General features: G+C 41.4%; 2 protein-coding genes across 2 annotated transcripts in view; one reads left to right on the top strand and one right to left on the bottom strand.

Annotated features, from left to right (window-relative positions):
• The window catches only part of LOC133403586 (probable helicase with zinc finger domain), a 119,987-nt gene extending 112,719 nt beyond the window's left edge, over window positions 1–7,268 (top strand). Inside the window, 2 exon segments of the mRNA XM_061678573.1 lie at window positions 3,193–3,505; window positions 4,144–7,268. Of these exon segments, the coding sequence (XP_061534557.1) occupies window positions 3,193–3,505; window positions 4,144–4,502 (672 nt within the window). The 3' untranslated portion in view covers window positions 4,503–7,268.
• Window positions 7,269–9,595: 2,327 nt separating this feature from the next.
• LOC133404083 (voltage-dependent calcium channel gamma-1 subunit-like) lies at window positions 9,596–21,673 on the bottom strand. The gene is made up of 4 exons (XM_061679688.1): window positions 21,436–21,673; window positions 11,531–11,605; window positions 9,913–10,059; window positions 9,596–9,828 (listed from the first exon to the last, which is right to left on the bottom strand). The coding sequence occupies exons 1-4, from the start codon at window positions 21,671–21,673 to the stop codon at window positions 9,596–9,598; spliced, it is 693 nt and encodes a 230-aa protein (XP_061535672.1).
• Window positions 21,674–22,382: the final 709 nt, after the last annotated feature.

The following is a 22,382-nucleotide window of genomic DNA, read 5'->3' as shown; positions in this document are numbered from 1 at the left end:
TTGCCACTCTGGTCATGAAGAAGTTTCGCCTTAGTTGGCTCAGGGTGACTCGGGATCTTCAGTGGTGCCCCCGCAAGGCCACTTTTACAGGGTTAGCCAAACCGTCACTTATTTTTCGAAGACATTTGAAAAAGAGTTTGGGAAGATGATGTAACACGGTCATTTGTTTTTGGGATGCATTAAAGGCTTTGATGTGGACCGCTGGCAGCCAGCAACTTGCCATTTTAATCAATGACCAAGTAATAAATTAGCTTTTTTAGCAAAATAAAGTAGCCATTGAACATGATTTTGGGATGGTGGTGTGTTGATGTTGGTGCACAACAGTATATGATAGCAATGCCAAATTGAACAAAGCAGTGTTTAATTCAAACAAGATAGTGTTATTTTTTGATATCCAGTAAGTCGTCATTGTGGAGATGAGAGGACTTCTTCCTTTTCTCTTAGTAAGGTACTCTCTGTCCTTAGTGCAGGGTCACCATTGACATGCTGCCTGTGGTGAGCACCTTTCGTTTCCTGATAGTAGCATCTGGTAAAATAGATTAAAAAGTTATGAAAACAGACAATACACTAATAATGACTGTAAAACTACCAAAGTCAAAGGACATGCTCCATTTTTTTTCCTTCTACTGCGCAAAGATCTGTTGTCACTGAAATATTCGCAAAATGAAATAAATGACAAAAACAAAGTTCAAATAATACCAAAATAAAGTACTTATGTATCAATTATCAATTCAATAAAGAAGGCGCCAACCCTCCCACTATTACGACATTTATGTGATCGAAAATAACCTGCAATGGTCGCACCACGTGAAATTTGGTTGTGCCACATTTTCAAGTGCAGTCAAATCTTACCCAAGGTCACTTTCCACAAAAGGTTACAATACCACAACATTCAAATGTGGAAACAACATACTAGTTGTTAAGTGTTTTTTTGTTTTGTTTTTAATTTGAGAGAGTGACATACATACCTTCTTGCTGCTTCCTTCCATCGGTCCTCGGCAAAATGGTGATGCAACTTCCTGTGTTTTGAGTAAATTTCAACGTAAAAGTCCCAAAATGGTCATTTCTTGACAGCCACACCATATATTTAATGAGATGGACATCATCGGAACAAAGTTTTTTTGTATATGTTCACGGAAGCATAACTGCAAATGCTTTGTAATTCTGTACAGTGATACCACTTTGTTTAAAAAAAAAACAAAAACAAACAAAAGGCCAAAAAAGGAAGAAAATAAAGAGTAATACATTTACAGTAATTTCAAAGAAGTCATGGCCGGACGGTTGCACGGCATTATATTTTGATACGTTAACACAAAATAAAAATAACTGCTGATTTTAGAAATGTTGAAATGGGTCCATATATGGGAGCGATATCACGTGTGTGTATATGTATAATATATATATATATATATATATATATATATATTTATATATATATATAAAATACATACTAATATACTATATAGTATAGTGTATATGTATAGTATATACTATAGTATACTAGTAAATAGTGTGTGTGTGTATATAGTATTTTTGTACCGTATTTCCACGACCATAAGGCGCACCGCATTAAAAGGTGCAGTCTCAGTTACAGGGTCTATTTCTGTATTTAACACATACATAATACATACATACATACATAACACATATTATTGGGCGCAGGCATGGTAAAACATACACTAGCTCCAAACATACGGTAGCATGCGTGCACGCTAAAACACTGTTTTAAAAAGGCAGCGGGAGCAAAACTGAGTTCGGTTGTGCTTTATTTAAGTATTTAACAATGTACTCACGTTATTTGATCAATCCTCATCCACAAATCCATCAAAGTCCTCATCTTTTGTATCCGAAATGAACAGCTGGGCAAGTTCTCCATCAAACACGCCTGGTTCCCTCTCGTCATTGTCGGTCGGAGTTAGTCTCGTTGCCACGCGGCTCCTCGGAAATTATGCCCGCTTTTACGAAAGCTCGAACAACAGTGCATGCAGACACGTTAGCCCAAGCATCCACAATCCATTCAAAAATTGTGGCGTAACTCGCGCTGCCTCCTAGTCTTAGTAAAGCTGTGTTCGCCATCTGTCATCCATGGCTCCCACACCGCTCACAACTTCACTTTGAAAGCCCTGTTTACACGCATGTCCAGCGGTTCGTCAAGCCTCCCGGAATGATGGCAAGCTCCGAGTTATTGCACTCAGTCGAATGGTCACTGTAGAGACGCTTCTCCCGGCTGTTGTTTGCTCATTAATCCATTGCTCGAGTTGGTTTTCCAACTCGCCTTGTTTCCGCGGAAACTCAGCTTCGTCTTCTTGACTTGGCGAAGCTCGTTTTCCTGCTTCTTCGAGTTGGTCTTCCAACTCGGGCCACCTCGCCTTGTTTCCGCATTTTGTTTAGCTTTTTTTTCCCGCGGAAACTCAGCTTCGTCTTCTTGAATTGGCGACGCTCGTTTTCCTGCTTCTTCCACTTGCGAACAAATGATTCTTTGATCTTGAATTTTCTTGCGGCTGCTCGATTCCCATGTTCCTCGCGTAACTGATAGCTTGCAGTTTAAACTGTGCTTCGTAAGCGTGTCTCTTCGTAGGTGCCATTTTCGGGGGTCCTTAGCCAAACCGATGCACATATCGGAACTATATACCTACTGGGGGCGTGTCTTTAGCCTCCTCTGTCACTTCCCCCTTTACGTCCGCATGCTGTCCTCAGTCACGTCCACCTTCCTCTATATAAGCAGCGTGTGGGCAGGAAATGCTCCCAGTCAGTCAAGTGGAGTGCTCATTAAAGTCACACAACATTTACAGATTTTGGAACTCCGTGCACACATAAGACGCGCCGCATTATAAGGCGCCCCCCGTCCATTTTGGAGAAAATTTAAGACTTTTATGTGCGCCTTATGGTTGTGACAATACGCTATTTAAACCTTGGGTAACATAAAAAAATGAAGTTCAACAGAAAATGTAGGTGGTATGTCAATGACCCTTGTTCTTGGAAGAAAAATTTCTATAATTTTTTAAATTGGTCAAAGCATCTTGTTTCCAAATACTCTCCCCCTTACATATTGGAGGAAACTAAAAGAAATAATGTAATTTGTTGTTTAGGTCTCTAAATATCAGTCTCTGATTGGGTTAAACAAAGGTATAATTGTGAGAACAGTCCATTAAAGCTTTTTCTAATCTTTTCCATCTTCTATCATGTATCCAGTATGAACCCAGAGGTCCAGGTCGGCCCCTCTATCAGCGCCGTATTTCCACCAGCTACCCCGATCAACCGTCTCTTGCCAATAGCCACAATGTCATGTCCCAGCAGTCCCAACCCTGTGCAGGAGACAGAAATCAGGAGCACCCCAATCCACACATGCAGCAGCAGCAGCAGCAGCACCATCAGCAGCACCCACCCACCCCCTACGGCTACCCCTCACATGAGCTTTGGCCCAGTAATGGTGGTGGTCCAGGTCCGTTCCAGAACATTCCATGTAATGGAGGCGGGACCCTCACTCATCATCGGGAACTTCTAGGTTGGCAAAGTTAATGATTTCACAGGTGTTGTTTTATAGTACAGTACAGTGGAACCTCAGATGTACACAGTTGCCCACAAAGTTGAGATCATTTGACCTTGATTACATTGTGTGACCCAATTACCCAGTTCAAATTAATTCATGAATAACTTGATAGAAGACAAACAACTACAACTTCATGAAAGACAGCATAGGGGCCTTAAATCTCACTTTAGGGTTGAACCAAAATCCTTTGGGTAAAAGTACATGTCCTAACTTTTGGACATCAAACTGTCATAAGGTGTGTGACCTCAGCATATCATGAAAGCTTTCAGTGCGCTTCATTTGACCTCATTTCAACCACCAACAAAGGATTAACTGCACACGTGTTTTGATTTTTGTGACTCATTTTCTGAAAGACTTGACAGTGGTAAGACCAGAGCAGCTTAAGAATATGCACGAAAACATACTGTAAAGGAAACAGACTCACATTGAAAACAGTAAAGACTGGTGGTGTCCAAGAACATTTGTTCACTTTTGTGGTTGACCAAGCAGAGTTGGTTCTGTTAAGCAACGCTTGCCGTTTTCATTTTGGTAGAATTAAACAAGGAAGTCAAGCTACCACTGTATAATGATGATGTTTTCTTTGTGTTTGACAGCTTCTAAGGCCCTCCGTCAAATTGAGGAGGAGGTGAAGGCGGACTCCCCGGCAGCACAGCAGACACACCCCCACACGCTCAACCCCCTTCAGCACCTCGGACAGTTCCCTCCCCTCATGCCCAACAACAACAACAAGCAGCAGCAGCCACAGCAGGCTCCCGCAGAGCCCGTTCAGGCAGCTCCAAATCTAAACAAAGCACCCACTATGTCCTATGCCAGTGCTCTCCGCGCTCCACCCAAACCACGAGCCATCCGCCCCGAGCAGGCCAAAAAGAACAGCGACCCACTCTCGCTCCTGCAGGAGCTCAGTATAGGAAGTTCAGATGGTAGCAATGGCTACTATTCCTATTTCAAATGAGTGTCACCCAGTACCCCATATTGTGTACATGCTAAAATGTAAAACTAAAAAGAAAAATCTCAGAAAATACAAAAAAAAAAAAAAAAAAAAAAAAATAGTGCAGAGTTAATTTACAAATTGTTTCTATCAGTAGGTTTGTTTTCTGCATTTTGTTCCACTTTAAAGCTTTTATTTGTAACCGTTTCTCCTGTTTCACATATCTGTGAAGAAAACACGTATATATAATGAATGCATTACCGGTATATATACATAGTCATTATGTATATATGAACATATATACTTATATTATCTACAATTGTATATGTACGTAATGCTAAGAAAAAAAGTATTAAAAATTTTACTGAGAATTTGGTTGGCCACTTAGCTTTCCTGCATTTTTACTTCCATATTGAAGTTGGTTTTGCTGGTTACTAAACACACGTGTTGGCATTTCCGTCAAGTTTGTTGTTTTCACATTTTGTTTTTATTTTTATTTTTTATTTTTTTGGTACTGCTATAGTTGTGGCAGTGGTCAAAAGCTAAGTGGTCAGCTGACACAGAATCTACATGGAGAAGTGTATAGAAGTAGATCGACCGTTTCTTCTAATCTGTACATTAAAGAAAATAAATGACTGAATTGTATGCCACAGACAAGTCCTTAAATTATTATAGGCCCTTGTTATTATTTTAAACATGTTGGACACTCTGGATAGCCCGCTAACCCAAATAGTCCACATTTGGCTGCTTCTTCTTGAAACATTGTCATATAGCATATGGATGGGTTTCCCTCCATTATATTAGCTCATTTTGGATTTTAAACAATCTGTGGTGTCGTCATATGGGATTATTCTCTTGAAAAGTAACGATACAAATATTGCTTTTACATTTTACTTTTTACTCATCACCTAAAATATACTTTTTTTCCCCAATGCCCTCTCACTGCTCCCGTTGTGGCCACTTTTAATCTATTTTATTCCTGCTAAAATTATGAGCTGTGGCATTTCTATTTGGACTCAACAAAACCAATGAATTATGATCATTTATAAAGGTGAAATGAAATTTTGTTAGTTGAAGGACAAGAAGGTGTCTGGTGATTTAGAAAGTTGCAGTACTGTGACGGTTCGTGAATGTGAACAGAGGGGCGTTGAAGCCAGAATAGTGTGGCATTATGGGTAAGTGGAAATGGTCAGTCAAACAGATTGTTCCTTCTTGTTTGGATAAACATGCTGACATTGACATGATCAAAATGCGTATTGGTTCTGGCCGAGATCTGATTGTGGCATGCGCGGTTCATATTTTTCCCTATAAGACAATCTACTAAATAATTTGAGTATGAAATCCTTAAAAAGCTTAAATCAGTTTTAGTATGCTTTTCATTCGCTCCAAATTGGTTTATAAATACAATAGGTCAGTCAATAAATGATTGTTGGAATTATATATATTTTTTAATTTTGTCATAATTGGGGGGGATTTTGCTTCCTAGTGAGACAATTTGCTAGCTAGTCCACTAAATGAGATCACTGCTAGTTTTTAACAAATAAAACTCCTTTTTTATCCAATAAGACAAAAAGCTGGAAGCAGCAGCTATTTTGTGTACACTGCCCCGTCTGGCTCAAACTAGCGACACCATACCATTGTGCCATGATTTTTCATACAGCAGTCAAACATCTTAAAGTGTGAAAAGGGACTTCCTCGTCCACGTGGTGTCATTTACATCGTATCATCGACGTCCAGATTATTGTCACAGTATAAAAGCGTGCGATAAACGCATACTTGTAAATATGCATTTTCTAGGTATTTACAAACCCTAAATTTGTGGAGCGCCTCAATTTTTGTAGATGATATTCAAACAGAGATATGACCTTTTTAATTATGCCATTTCACAAAGAAATTTAGTCAATCCGAAAATCCAGTTGGTAGTTGCACCTTTTTCCCCCCCTAAGTGTACAATAACAATTTATGTTGCTGTACTCCAACTTCTGTGCCACATCGCAGTTATACTACAATCATGATTTTGGTTTTTTTCTTGCATGGTCATTTTTTGTTAGATTTTTCTATCCACTTTTATTTTTATCAATTGTGGGTGGAAAAAAACTTGTTCAACCCTTACACTGTCAAAATTTTTTGGTGTATTTGATGTGTACAATGTGTCATAAGCCAGCTATTCTGTTTTACTAACGTCATTCAAAAATGTATCGGTCATGTATGTTTGTGTGCAGGGCTCAAGCTGAGGTTGCTCCCTGGTGTGTCCGATGAAGCTCATTGGCTCAACTTGTGCAATAGTACTAATATTTCACTGCCTCTCCAGCTCCAATTGTTTTATTTTTTTAGTGGCAGAAGACATTGAGCCAAAGACTATTAAAGGGATTTTTTTTTTAATTATTATTTTTATTTTTTATTTTTTTAAATCGTTCCCCTCTTTAAAGTACACTCCTGTTATCTTTTGCTTGGATGGAAATGCTTTGGCCTCCAGTTTAGTCTGTTTTTTTGTGGAATAAATGTGGTATTTGTTTGCCTTTTTTGATTAACCCAAAAGTCGAGCAATTTGTGAGCGACATGCGAGGGGAGCAACTTTGGCCCAGCCAGTAGAGATAGATCAGTATGTCCATCTCTTTTTCTCATCCCTTTACGCTCATCTGTTGTTCCCAGCAGTGAATCTTCACTGGCATGTCCATCCACCCCCTTGCCCCAATGGCTCATCCCATGTGGGTACAAAGTACTGAATAGATCTGTTTTACCCATCTCCATTTCAACTGATGGTGGTTATAATAAAGGATTTAGACTGTGTTTTAAAGGTTATTTACTTTGTTTCTCTATTAAAGTGTTTTTATTGAAACTTGCTTGATTTCCCCCCCGACATAATCATCCTCCACAAAACAAATTTTGTCTTGATAGTATTTTGAAAATTTTAAAAGGCCATCTTATCACTCCTAAAGTACAACTGCTGAGGCATAACGCTGCTGACCCGTGACACTCGTGGCTCGCCAAAGTTAAAGTTTTTTTTTCTTCATGAATTGGTGGTTAATTATGAGATGAGTGTATTAGGTCAGCAATCTTTGGGTGAGAGGCGGAGTACACCCTGAACTGGTCGCCAGCCAATCGCACTGCACATATAAACTAACAACCAGTCGCACTCGCATTCACACCTACGGGTAATTTAGAGTCTCCAATCAACCTACCACGCATGTTTTTGGGATGTGGGAGGAAAACGGAGTGCCTGGAGAAAACCCACACAGGCACTTGGAGAACATGCAAACTCCACACTGGTGGGGCCGGGATTTGAACCTTGGTCCTCAGAGCTGTCAGGTGAATGTGCTAACCAGTCGTCCACTGTGCCCTCTCCAAGTCGTGTCAGACAAAAACTACCTTGTTTGCTAGTCCTGCAATTGGAATTGAGGAAACCTTTAATGGTACCAATGAGGGATTTGGCCAAAGCGCTCCAATTTAAATGTAAACGTGATATTAGTTATGAGTTATAAGTGATATATTCTTCACTTTAACCGTCATACCACATTTTTGTTATGGTAGTACATCAGTTGACTACTTGAGTATTTGCCTGATTGTCATTAACTGCATTGAGCCCGGCGGCACGGTGGGCGACTGGTTAGAGCGTCTACCTCACAGTTCTGAGGACCCGGGTTCAATCCCCGGCCCCGCCTGTGCCAGTTCAGGGTGTACCCCGCCTCCTGCCCGATGATAGCTGGGATAGGCTCCAGCACTCCCGCGACCCTTGTGAGGATAAGCGGCTCACAAAATGGATGGATATTGAGCCCTAAAAAGGTATGAAATCTAATACAGTATGTAATCTTAAACATTGCCATAGGCTTGACTGAAAAATGTGTACCTAACTACACTGAAATTTTCAGAAATGTAAGTTACTGGATCTGTTACTGTAAGTGTTCACTATACAGTATTCATTTTATATCATTCACAAATTGTGTTTTCAAACCCAAAGTAGGTGTTGTTTTGTTAACGTTGGCTTTTTACTGAAAGGTACTGTTTGCTTGACATTGATAGAGTGCCTGTCAACACAAAGGCAAGTGTCCCAAGCATATTTATTTTTCCTTAAAAAGGTGCACACATAGAATATGCAGCATTTCGAAATTCAACAACACACTATTAAACCGAGACAAAGCCACCAAAAAGTATATACTACATGTATACAACAACCCTTAATTAAATCTGATGCTGCTGTCTTTCAGTCGCTGTCACCCCAAAAAAGCATGTATCACCAAAATTGTATTTGTTTGTTTTTTGGATTGAAAAAAAAACTTCACAAATTTGGTAGACAGAGAGCATACAATACAGATGACAAATATGCACAACTGCAGCATAACACATCATGAAGATCATTGGGGAGGGAGCATGAATAGCAATCAATACAAATTTTAGAGTCTGAAAAGTATTATTTTTTTTAGCACTTGCAACACAACGCTGTTCATTGCTTGTAGGTTCATTTACTCCACAATTAGATTAGTTAAATCTAAATAATTAAAGTTAATGCAACTCATCTAAAACTCAATGTCTGGCTCCATTATTGTTTTCTCTGTTTGTTTGGGTTTTTTGTTTGTTTGTGCTATTGCTTGTGAAATACCACAAAAGTAAAATCAGAAGAGGAACACTTAATATGTACAATATATCATACACAAGAGAGACTGCATGCACTGCATCATTATTCAATCACACCATGGTCACATTATGAAATTATTTGAATATGAGTCATGGGCGGAGAAAAAAATGAATATGACCACATTCACTCGCTGGCCACCTGCGTGAGGCACACGTCACTTCCACACTCTAATAAGAACCAAGAGTATCAGAAAATATTGGAATCGGAAAACATTTCATTGTGCAGGCTTACCTAATATTTTGCCCGTTTAATGTCAAATTGCAATATATAGCGAGCCTGTCTCCCTGCTTGTGAACAAGGGGGCTCGTAGTTTTCCATCATCAACAGGTTTAAGAGATGACGTTCCTTTTCATTTCTCGTACATATTTTAGAAACTCCACAAAAGACACATTCAAGTTGTTTAATGGTTGCGAGGTAAACTTCCCATCATGGCTACGGTCCTTCCAGCTCTTGTTCTTCTTCCACTGTAATATGGTTCGAACTTTCACTCCACTTGCTCGGGCTCGGCGTCCATGCAGGTCTCCCACGGGTTCCTGGGCATTTGTGGCATGGAGAGGATGAGGAGGGCGATGCCAGTGAGAAAGAGAAGGACAAAGCCAACGCAGGCACAAGCGAAGGACCAGCTGTAGTAGTACTGGATCCAGATGGTGTCCTCGCTCTCGATCATGCGTTTGACTGACTGACGCATCACCTCCAGTGAGATGAACGAACACAGACCTGGGAAGAAAAACACTCAGGAATTGCCCTCCCACGTGGTGGTGGTGGTGGTGAAGTTGAGGAGCTTTAGCTGCGTGAACCTACCTGAAAAGGCAAAAAACATTCCGGAAGGTTTGAGGAGGTATAGTCTTCCTTTGCCTTTACCCGTGCATGAGCCAATCAAACACAGAGACCCTAAAATCATGAAGGCCAGACTGAAGATGGAGATGGCTGCAGCAGAGATGTTGTACTCTGGAATGAGAGATCAGTTGTTTTTAAATCCATTCATTAAAGAAGGAAAAAAAGGAACAATCATGGATTCTACTCAAGGGCTCCCACTGCACTTGAAAATTGAATTAATATTTTGTTTATTTATAAGCACGACACACACACACACGACTCTCCTCAACCTCGACCTCGACCCAAGAACGGATGTTTGTGCTAGCACAACATGAGATGTGTCCTGGCTGGTCCACCAATATTACAGACCTCTAATTTCCATGGCAATGAAAGAGACAATATTTGTCCTGTGACAATACTGAAACCAAAAGTTACGCTGTGTCAGGATTTGATCCTCCGTTTCCACATCACTAAAGACCTCATCTTATCGCAATTCAGGATTAACACTTTGGACTCTATATTCGTAGATGGCAGGTCTGTGGCAGAGCGTGAAAACTATATTTTGATTTTTTTTTTGTGCAAGCGCAAGGCTGCCAATTTGGCAGAAGGGAAAGGGGCAACGAAGGTGTGTCCTTCGATATGCATCGGGCGCATGTGACAATGGGCAGAAGCTTTCTCCACTCCTTTGGAGCAAGCAATAAACCTTGATTTTGAGGTGGGTCGTACCCTCGCCACCCTTCTCCTGGAACTTTGCAGCTTGCAGGCTAACACGGAATTTTTGCAACACATCAGAAACTTAGGTCACCATCGCACAGCAACATTTCTCAGTCCTCAAAGAGAGTAAAAAGAGAAATCGGCCATAATTAACTTCTGGTGGACAAGGAGCTGTAATTTGATAACTTATGAGGGTGTTCATAGAGGACTTTGCACATTTATGTGATTTCTTCCAACCAAGAAAGTGCAGACTTGGGCAAGAAGCGGACAACACCCTGCTTTTGTCAATACATTCATCCATCCATTTTTCACACCGCTTATCCTCACTAGGGTCGCAGGTATGCTGGAGCCTATCCCAGCTAACTGCGGGCGAGAGGCAGGGTACACCCCGAACTGGTTGCCAGCTTTCAACTATTTATATTATGTTCTTCTCCCATAATGAATTCTTTCTGACAGCACATTTCACTGTAGGGGTGGGTTGTGATGACGTGACCATGTCATGAACATGCACTATGATGGGATACCCACACAGCACTCACGCAAGAGTGAATAACACAACAGTGAGGCAATCATTCTCGAAAACTTGCAGCACGCGTGTCCCTGGGGGGCTGATATACTGTTTGTGAGTGTAGGGGGAAGGGGGTGAAGGTTACTTGTGTTATGAATGCCCGCATTAGCATCTTTAGCTTCGGGTGTGGGGGCATACGCAACTTGATGCACACATTTGCACAAACCAATGCATCTGCTGCAGCGGGGGCAGCTGGGAATGCAAATGACGTCGAAGCATCACAAGCGCACGATGACAGATTGAAAGTAGCAGCCTCTGGAGAGTGGGGGTACATATAGAGGGCATTGTGGGAGGGCGAATCAACCATGAAATGAGACTCACCTTTCTGTGTTTTGTGTTCAAATATCTCAGTGTCCTGTCCAGGAGTAAAGTGGCCGAAGTAAGTGCAGTTTTCATCTAAGGGGAAAAATAAGATATGTTAAGTTCAGTCATGTATAATGACCGGAATTCATTTGTGGTGAGCGGAACAACGCAACGAGCTGCAGAAGATGTTGACATATTAATACCTCGAGTTTATGTGTTGGAAATTCACAGGTGCTGTTTGCATGGGGTTTTATCGTGTGGACTGAACACTGACTTATGCAGTGAAACCTCTTAAGTCGTGAAATTCAGAATTTGACTAAAACATTTCTAAAAAAAAAGTACACCTCTAAAGTCGTACAAAACTTTGAACCATCACCGTACATAATGTCATGCCAGACCTCGGCATACGTCACGAGAGCTCAGATCAGCGAGCGTCAAAGGATTCACTCTGTGCAATTGCTTTTTTTTTTTTTTTTTTTTTTTTTACAACTCTCAAGAACTCTCATCCATCCATTTTCTATAGCACTTGTCCTCCTTAGGGTTACTGGTGAGCTGGAGCCCATCCCAGCTGACTTCAGGTGAGAGGCGGGACACACCCTGGATTGGTATCATCAAAGTTGAAGGTTTTTACACTTTAGGGTTGAAGTTTTTTCTTACACTTGTGATAAGTAAGAAAGTTACAAAACGAGATGCATGACACTTGCTGGCATCGTGAATCACCTTTGCTTCACGGCTTTATATTAACATTTTGAGCGTTATGCTGTTTTATGTTTCACTATAAAGTGTTGTATGACAGGTAAAAAACTGAACGTGACTTTTAAAGTTGATGAAGCGTTTATGAATGATGACTGTTTGGCACTGGAGCAGATTATTTTTATTGCTATTATTTTCGATGAGAAAATACTTCAATCAGAACAAATCAGAGGTGGGCAACCATCCTCGAACATCTTGTGCTCGCCTTCAGAGGTTGAACTGTAATTTTATTCAAAGAGCTTTGGCATATTAACACCTCAGTGTGTACGATGCGAGCCGACAGCTGTCATTTTGGTTTAGAATTTAGAGATAGTGTGGAGCACTTTGCACTACACAAGCCATATAAAGAGCTGTTGAGTGAACTGTGAATATAAGCTATGTTCTGCGTGATTTATTGCTCAGCCTCCAAATCTTTTCCAAACTTTTTTCCCCGCATACTGCAACTGCATATACATTATGCTCCACCTGTCGTCGCTGTACAGTGTGAAGATGTAAGTCTACCAGTAACTTCACAATGGCTCACATTTCTCCCACATTCTTTTCCGTATTTGACACCATATGGGAAAAAAAGGAGTCTTAGGACATGTAGTGCATGGTAAACAATGTATTAATGTATAAAAGGTTGAGGTTACCACTGCATCTGACAGCCAAGTGAGTGGCTGACATTTTGGATAATTGTATGCTTCTAACTTTGTGGGAACGGTCAGGGGAGGTTTGTGTTCGCAGTGAACAAAGCAAGGCCCATTAAGGCATGTTTTAATTAGTTTGATATAGAGGAGTCACAATTATTTGATTAATTGAGGACTAATCATTCATCCAATTACTCGACTACTTTTTTTGATAATCAGTTAATCATTTAGAGACATTGTTTAACTTCAAATTGTCCAAATCCAATTTCTATTGTGCTTCATGAATGCAGACTGATTATGTTTTTAATCAAAACAAGTCATTTGCAAACATTTGCTTTTACTATGGAAAACTGATTAATATCTTTCCTTTTTTTTTTTTTTTTACTGACGTTACGAAGCAATCCAGTAACTGAATCATAATCAATTCATGGAAAAATAATAGTCAGTTTACAATATTTGGATAATAATCGTTTTTTGCAGCTGCCCCGCCTCCTGCCCGAGGATGGCTGGGATAGGCGCCAGCACTCCCCGACCCTTGTGAGGATAAACGGCTCAGAAAATGGATGTATGGATGGATGGATAATGATGGGTTAATAAGCAGCAATTGAAAAAATATATATATATTTTGAAGTAAACCTTAATGCAAAATACATTTTTATCCGATCACTCAATGGAATAATCAATTGAATAATCGGTTCTAAAAATATTCAATAGTGACAGCCCTAGTTTGATGTGATAATATTTGAGAGCCATGACCTCCAGCCCATCAAACACCTTCGGGATGAACTGAAGCAGAGATTGTGAACTGTGGTTCGAGACCTGCTCGATTTGGTACGTGCCTTTCGCTAACCTTTGGTGCTGTACAAATACGTTTGAGTGGACAGGCAGCACGGTGAGTAACGGTTAGCACACCTGCCTCAGAGTTCTGAAGTTTGGGGTTTGAAACTTTGCTCTGGCCTTCTTGTGCGGAGTTGACAGGTTCTCCATGTGCTTGCATGGGTTTGGGTCAGCTGTCAGTCACACATATAGACAAACAATCACATTGACCCCTTGGGAAGTCTTTAATGAACCTAACATGCAGGTTTTTTGAAAAGTGGGAGATAGCCGGCGTGTCTGGAGAAAACCCACGCGAGCAAAGGGACAACATGCAATTCCACACAGAAGGGTTGGATTCGAACCCACAACCTTAAAACCGTGACGCGGATTTTACAACCAACTTTTCAGCGTGCCGCCTTTCCCGGAACAGTGGAAGCTATTTGTGTAACGGTACCATACATATTGCAGACCAATACTTAGGAGTATAGAGATGTTCATATTCCATTCGACACGGACAGAAGAGGTGCACAATAAAGCTCTGTCGCTTTACACAGTTGAACTCTTTATTTCGGAGGCAACGTGTTTCTGAGAGTCTGGCATGTCTGATCATGAGAAAGACGTGTTTCAGGGGCCAACATATTTGTGAGATGGAGTGAGAACATTAATGCGTGTAACAGAAAAGCCGCTACGACAAGATGGTATGGCATCAGTTCATGCAGAATCGAGTGCATGTCAGTGATGTGGCTTGTGCGATGAGGTTCGACGTGCGTGTGGATTCTTAATCCCTCTTCCCATGCACTCTCACTGTGGTACATCAGTGAAATTCTTTCATGTGGAATTGTTATCATTTCTCTGTTCGTGCTTTATGAACCATAACTGGGGGATTTGTCCTCAAACGGAAACCATTAAGATGAGTTGGAAGAATGTCAGCTGGAGCATTGTGTAATGAAAGTAACATAATTTATATAATCCATTGATATATTATCTGTGTGTTGTGTTTTCTCAACCATATTCTGCACTGTATTTGCAAGTCATAACTTGGAAATTGTTTAATGTGGTGCACCATATATTAAAAGCAATCGGTATACGGTCAGAGATGTCCTGCATTCGCTTGCATTTTGACAGTAAGATTCATGCATTATTCACTGACAGTATTTTTTTGTCCCCACTTCGATATTCGTCCTCTTCAGCCTGGCGAAGTTGCTTAAGTTTTGCAGTGAAACACGGCTTGTTGTTATTGAATGTGCGAAATGACTTTGTTGGTACACACACCTCTTCACAGAAACTCATATAGGATGTGACAATGTCCGTATATTCATTCAGGCTGCCAGCTGAATTTGCAAAGACACTCCAGTCTGTGCAGTCTATACACCTTTGAAGTTTTATCTTTGCTACGTTGGTCCACTTCTTCACCTTTTTTCACGGTAGGGTTTGCGCATTTAAGTTCTTGCCTGTATGTTGGTATTAAGTGAATTAAGCATTGATCAGACGAGCCCAGGGCTGCACGAGGTATGGCACGGTATGCGTTATTTAGAGTAGTATAGCAGTGGTCTAAAATGTTATTTTCCCTGGTAGGACAGTCGATGTGCTGCTTGTATTTAGTGTATTGAGCTTAGCTTTGTTAAAGTCCCCGAGACTAGTTTTCTTGTTCAGCGAGAGTTAGCAGTGCAGCGTTCGTGTTAGCTTGACCCGGAATGTAAACACCGGCGAGAATGAAAGATGCAAATTCACGCAGCGAGTAGAAGGGCTTAGAGTTCAAAAACATCGACTCTATATGCGGGCTGCAGTGTGTGCTGAGCTCCGTGATGTCCGTACACCATTTTTCGTTGATATAGAAGCATATGCCGCCGCCTTTTGTTTTCCCCGATAATTCCATGACGCGGTCTGCCCGGTGATGATGGACACAGGGAAGCATAACTGCGCCGTCGGGGACGCGTTCACAAAGCCGAGTCTCAGTAAAGCACAGGAATGTCCGAAGTCTTTACTGGTCTTTTTCAGAAGATGAAGCGCATTTGCAAAACGGACAATCAAAACTGCTGAAAGATTGTTGGTACCCCCCTACCCACCCTTGAGGACTTGCACGCTGCCAGAACTAAGACAAGAGCATGCAAAATCCTCTCGGACCTTCCACATCCCGGTCACCAGCTCTTCCGGCTCCTTCCCTCCGGTAGGCGCGACCGAACAACGCAAACTAAAACTAGCAGACATTCCAACAGCTTCTTCCCTCTTACCATCAACTTCTTAAACAGCTAACTTACAATTCCATTGCAACATGCTGCCAATTTTTTTGTCTTGAGTTTGTTGTCACGTTTCTTCAATGATACATACTCGTGCACTCACTGTCGTAGTCTCGCCACGCTGCACTATTTACATATCTGTTGTTGACCAATACTGGCCACTCATGCAGGAGTAGCATCTGCTCCATTTGCACAATCGACATTGTCACAAATTATCGCACTACTAGTCGCTATGAACTGCATACATTCGTTACATACATTCATTGCACCGGACTATTGCTATATTAGTCATTCAAACTGCTCTAATTGCTCGAGGACTCTGCATCTTTTTGCACAATTGTCAAAAAAAAAAAAAAAATATATATATATATATATATATATATATATATATATATATATATATATATATTGTACCGGCATTACCAGATTACTAATAACCCCTTATTGCTCAGTGACTGTTTTTTCAATGTCTCAAAAGTATTCACTGTCATTTGCCTGTCTGTTGTCGTACTAGAGCGGCTCCAACTATCGGGGACAAATTCCTTGTGTGTTTTTGACATACTTGGCAAATAAAGATGATTCAGATTCTGATTCTGATTAACATTCGGATTCTGATTCTGACTAGCCAGTGTTTGTGTGGAAGACTCAACTGTTTATGCTCCAACTTAGAGGCATACCCCACACCACATATGGAATCCATCCATCCATCCATTTTCTGAGCCGCTTCTCCTCACTAGGGTCGCGGGCGTGCTGGAGCCTATCCCAGCTGTCATCGGGCAGGAGGCGGGGTACACCCTGAGCTGGTTGCCAGCCAATCGCAGGGCACATCGAAACAAACAACCATTCGCGCTCACAGTTATGCCTATGGGCAATTTAGAGTCTCCAATGAATGCATGTTTTTGGGATGTGGGAGGAAACCGGAGTGCCCGGAGAAAACCCACGCAGGCACGGGGAGAACATGCAAACTCATTCTTTTGTAATGCAAAAAAGGGCTAGAGGCGAGAGGCCATTGTCAGTCCACCAGAGACGTTGCGTGGAAACTCTCTCATTGAAATTCCATTCAGTTGTAAAGTGGTCGCGGAGTCACCTAACGGTCAAGGAGGCCGTGCTGTTTGTCGGAGGCAGAATTATTGAGTTTCTTTGGAATGGACGAAAGGACGGCATTGTGAGTTGGAGATACTGTAGGTGATGTTGCAAGCCCCCACATCTGTGAAGTGATTGTTTTTCCACCGTTGTGTACTGTATATAGCCTCTCTCATGCTTCTTTCATACCATCTGTCTTCCTTGTCCAGAATATACATATTTTTGTCCTCAAAAGAGTGCTGTTTCTATTGGAGGTGCACGTAGACAGCTGAGTCTTGACCTCAGGCGTTCGCCCGTCTGTGTTGTGCCATGCGTCTGCTCAGTGGTTGCTTGGTTTCCCCAATGTATGTAATCTGTGCATTCCTCATTGCACTTGACTGCATACACCTGATTGCTTTTCTGCATATGTGGTGTCTGGCCTTTGGTGTGTACCAGCCTTTGTAATTTTACATACATACGTTGTAACGCTGCTTTACATCCTTGGTTATTTATTAATTTCTTTATTATTCATTCAAATTTGGCAGGCTTTTTTAAAACACCCTTCTCTGTGGTGTTTCAAATTTCAAAAATAGTTTTTGGTCACTTTAGTGGATCTTTAATTGGTCTGAAATTATTACTTATTAATTCCAACTGCATCTTTGTTTATCTAACCCTGCTGGTCTTGTAATGTACTTAAGTACAGCAACTAAGTTTTTGTACTTAAGTACAATTTTCACATATCTGTTCTTAACTTATTTATATTTTAACCATTTTTTACTTTCACTCCACTACATTTCCTCAATAAGATATATATATTTTACTCTCATACAACCGTCTTTGTTACTTGTTACTGCAAAATGAAGTCTGAAGAAATTGTCCGTCGACGTAATGCATGAACTGCGGCGGAAGAATAGTCCTTCCTGTACAGATGTAGTAGGGATACTGGCAGGGGGGCGGGGGGACGCAGGTAATCAGGAAGACTTTATATGGGCGCACCGGTAGTGCATCTCTCTCGCTCTACGTCTTGAGGTCAGGAGACGCCAGTGTCGTGCGATGGCCAGGCTAACTTCATTCATTCTTTCACCTCGCGGCGCTTTCCCTACTTTCTACACTGCTGAAGTTCGCTAAATATTGTTTTTAAAGGAAATAAATAAAGACAGAATTAAAATTCTAACTACTCCCTCTTTTCAATACTTTACATTGCCTTCCAATACTTAAGTACTTCATATACAATATTTAAGTATGTAATATCAGAAGGTTACAGCAAATATCAGATACTTTAAGCCTTTTACTCAAGTATTACTCAAAATGTGACTAACAGCCACCAAGTATTTTCTGTTAAGATACATGCACTTTTAGCCAAGTAACGCTTTCAGGTACTTTATACAAGACTGATTGATGCCTGGGATGTATTGTATAGTGACAGGCAGAACAATTAAATGAAATAGTCCTTTCAGTATGCTGCACTACAGTGACTACAAAAAACTACCACAATATAAATGTACTGTTAAATTGATACCTGACTGACAACGGCAATCCAAATAGAACATGAGTCTATTGTGTTTGTAAAAGTCAGAATATTTGACACACTTCTATTGGAAGTCATTCGGTGTACCTAATAAAGTGGCTGTTGACCGTACACTAATAACTACGGCGCTCTTGACACTCCAAATAAATGGGAAATCCCAACGCCCCCACCCCCCGCTCCCCCAGCGCCCCGGAGAACGTGCCCACGCCAGCTCCCTCCCAAGAATAGCGTGTCCTGTGAGCACTTCGGGAGGCCAAATAGCGGCAGCCGTTTCACTTCACTACATTACGCCTCGCGACTTTTGTTGAGGGTGGGGTAATTTGAACGTCTGGAAATTGTGAAGGCAGCAGGGGGAATTCTTGCCTCAGTGGGATGACAAACTTTGGAGCTCAGTCGGGTTCTTCCAGGTGGCGCCGTCACTCAAGAGGGGACTCGGATTAGTCGTGAACACTTGACCGCCGTGGCCGCCAGCCAAGACAGCTGAGTATTCGTGGGGCCTATATTTGTATCTCTAATGGCTGCCTGCCACGGACTTTGCACGGCATCATTAAAAGTTACATAAAAATACATGATATAAATGCTACATGTGTTTCTGTCTGGAGCCACGCTGAGTTGGACGTCCTTATTTTGGGTCTGCTGTGATGGTCACATTATAATCAAAGCAACATTCTCATAATGCCTTCTTTATTCGTTTGAGCTGTGATGCAACAATTGGCCTCGGATGAAACGTCTTAGCTCAAGTGGAACCTCTAACGTGGAATGGGTTTGTTAGCAGAAGAAGAAGGTGAGAAGTAACACGGGAAGTTATGTGAAGTCACATAATATCCCCCGCAGTTTTTTATTCTCTTACGTCGTTCTCACAAGAGTGGTTTCAAAGTGCGACAAGAAAAGAAGGTTTTGCCGCAGAGGTTGCACTGTAATCCTGCAATCAACATAAAGCCCTGCACAGTAGCTCAAGCCATATTTTCCAGATGGAGCGTCTCACGATGACCTCATCTCACCACACTGCTAATAGTATTAGTCCTGCTTTTTCTCATTGGCTTTAGCCACCCTTAAAGACTTGCGGCTGCGATAAACAATCACGTTCCTCTCCAAATACAGCGAGCAGACTCAGAGAAGCCCCGCGAGGTTTCACGGCGCTAAAGCAGGCTCGCTCAGTTCGTAAAACAAACGACCGCCAGCATGGCGACGGCCACTAATCAGGCTTCTTTATGTGGACCGCAAAAAAAGATTCAGCTTCATTAACGGCATTAGTGGCAATTTGCTATAGCGGTCTGAATGCCCCACAAGCAAGAGGATGACCTGTTCGCATGATGCGCTGCACCATACTGCAAACGACTAAGCTTTTTGCATCCATTTTAATCATGAAATGGATGGAGACAATTATCAGTGGACAAAACAGCCTGAGACAAGGCATCTTTTTGCTTCTGTTGATGAACACCAAGGAGGTTGTTTATCAAGCTCAAAAGTAGAAAGACTGGAAGCTCATCTTTCCAACTAAAAATACAAAATACATTTTTTGCCTTTTTCCTTTTCTTTTCCTTTTTTTTCCCTCCAAACGTTTTGCTTTGTTTGCATTTTATTTTATTTGTTCCCATTTAACTAACGAGAAAGAAACGAACACATCAACAACCTCCATTTTGAGATGCATGCATTTGTTATGATGGGAGTATTACAGACTTACTGTCTAGACAAGAAGACTGGAAGTAGGAAGTAAGATCATTCGTGTGTATTATTATTATTATTATTATTTGTTTGTGTGAATGATGACTTCTGAAGCACTTCTTGTACTGTAAGTCTATGCTTGCATATTCAGTGAATGTGTTGTGTTGTAACCTTGGCTAAAAGCTTAGGCTTGAGGCCTAGTGAGTTTGGTTCACCCTCATTTGTTAGTACACTATTATATATATATATATATATATATATATATATATATATATATAAATAAATAAGATTTTCGGGCAAAAGTATAAACCTGCCTCTAGTGACTGAGTATATTCTTTGAAATGTAAATACAGTGGATCCCTGAGATCCAAGTTTAATTAATTCCATGTATTATACTATATTTTATTAATACATGCATCTACCTATCCTGATTATTAATTATTTATTCTGTTCTGTTGGGGGCAGCGGAGGGGGGTTCCAATCATTGGCTCTATATCTGCATTAGTCTGCTAGCTAAGGTCTTCTCGGGAGGCTCAGATGTTGTCTGTGTCACCGTGTTGTTCGTCCCAAAAAAGAGCAGCGAGAAGCATCATTTGTCACTTTGACGCTCTGCAGCATATTTGCAAAGCACAATAATGTTTAAAAATCAAAGCGCTGGAACACAATGGAGGAAAATTGTAAATTGTGCTCATCAACTGTGTTTCTCATGTGCACAAACCCAGATCTCACTGATACACATACAGCATATACACATGTACATTTTCAACAATGGATTTCAGTTTCCACCGTTGAACTCGGAATGTTATTTTGGAACCCTGGCAACATACGTATATCTTGAGAATGATCAATCATAAGCCACAAATGTGGCTTATGATTCTCATCATAAGCCACATTTGTGTCAGTGATATTTGATTCACAAACAGTTGTACTCTTCTTACTCTGTCGAATCCAGCATTTGAATTACTTTTGGACTGGACCCTTTTCTAATTGCAGCCTCTTTCTCGCCTGCTATTCGTCAGTTTCCATCGTCTGCTGAAGCTGAAAATTCGCTTCTCAACATGGACGAATAATAAGCACCATCTTTGAGCTCTTAACAAGACACAAGTGCAAAGATGTACAACAAAGCTTGGAAGCCTGCACCAGCATCTCTACTGTTGCTCGCTAATGAGCATTGTCCAGCTAAAAAGAATCTTTTTTAGTTGAATAGGATTCCATTCGACCTCGTCGCCTCACCTCCAGGCAGGGTGATGGGTCCGCAGCCGTGCTTCTCCTGGAAGTCGTCAGCGCTGATGTAGATTTGCTTCTTGCACAGCCTCCAGAGGCCGAAGTGAGCCGCCTCGCACGTCTCGTTGACATTCTTCACCTGAGGGCTGAGCACGGCCCAGTAGTCCGTCACCACGGCCGTGAACATGCAGGCCATGCCCACCAGCAGCACAAAAATGGCAATGTTTATCTTGGTGCGCTTTTCCATGCTTCCGCGTGCTCAATGTTTAGTCTCGCGAAAAAATACAACTTTTTTGTCATGTACCCTTTCTACGACTCTTTCCTCTTCACTCGGACAGCAGCAAGGTATTGTCTTCTTGTCTCTCTGTCTGTACTTTGAGTGTGTGCCTTGTGCTACAAAGTGAAGAGGGTCAAACGGCCCCGTCCTACTAACGCTCCTTATCCTGCTCGCTCCGATCTGCTCTGCGACTGAGGGGGCTGCAAGTTTAGAGGCGCAGCTGTTGAGGTAGATCATGATAGCTGTTGACCAAACCAACTGTCTGCCTTTGCGGGGAAAGGGTGTAGTGTGTAGTGGTGCTGTTGGGTTGGTGGGGGGGCTGCAAGTGGTGGCTGAGGTTTTGAAATGGGTGGTGGGGGTTGTAATGCTATAATTGTGACTGATGAGTCAAGTTGTATGCCCATCCCGTTGCTGGCGAAATGTGTGAATATAAGGGCCCATCAAAACAGTGAGTGCCTTTTGTGAGCAAATTTTGTGGGATTTCATGGGAAAGCAATAAAGGCATTGAGCAGAACACGGACCCCCCCAAGGTGGAAAGACTCTGGTCTGCATATTCACATTTTTTTTTTCCATATCTAAAAGTGGAAGTATTCCTTAAGAAAAATATATCACTCTGCGTCATGGTGATTATGAAACAAGCAAATACCATTCACACCAAATGCTTAAGCGCCACACATGG

This window comes from Phycodurus eques, chromosome 6 (genome assembly GCF_024500275.1).
Source record: "Phycodurus eques isolate BA_2022a chromosome 6, UOR_Pequ_1.1, whole genome shotgun sequence".
In the NCBI taxonomy this organism is placed as follows: domain Eukaryota; kingdom Metazoa; phylum Chordata; class Actinopteri; order Syngnathiformes; family Syngnathidae; genus Phycodurus; species Phycodurus eques.
Note: the sequence above shows the minus strand (reverse complement) of the source record. Positions and strands in the feature narration are given on the sequence as shown.

Bases quoted from the DNA above. Each gene is read 5' to 3' on its own strand.
- LOC133404083 (XM_061679688.1), bottom strand. From the start codon at position 21,673: ATGGAAAAGCGCACCAAGATAAACATTGCCATTTTTGTGCTGCTGGTG. The intron at 10,060-11,530 runs GTGAGTCTCATT...CTCTCATTCCAG, and splicing joins TGAACACAAAACACAGAAAG to AGTACAACATCTCTGCTGCA. The intron at 9,829-9,912 runs GTAGGTTCACGC...TTTTCTTCCCAG, and splicing joins AATGTTTTTTGCCTTTTCAG to GTCTGTGTTCGTTCATCTCA.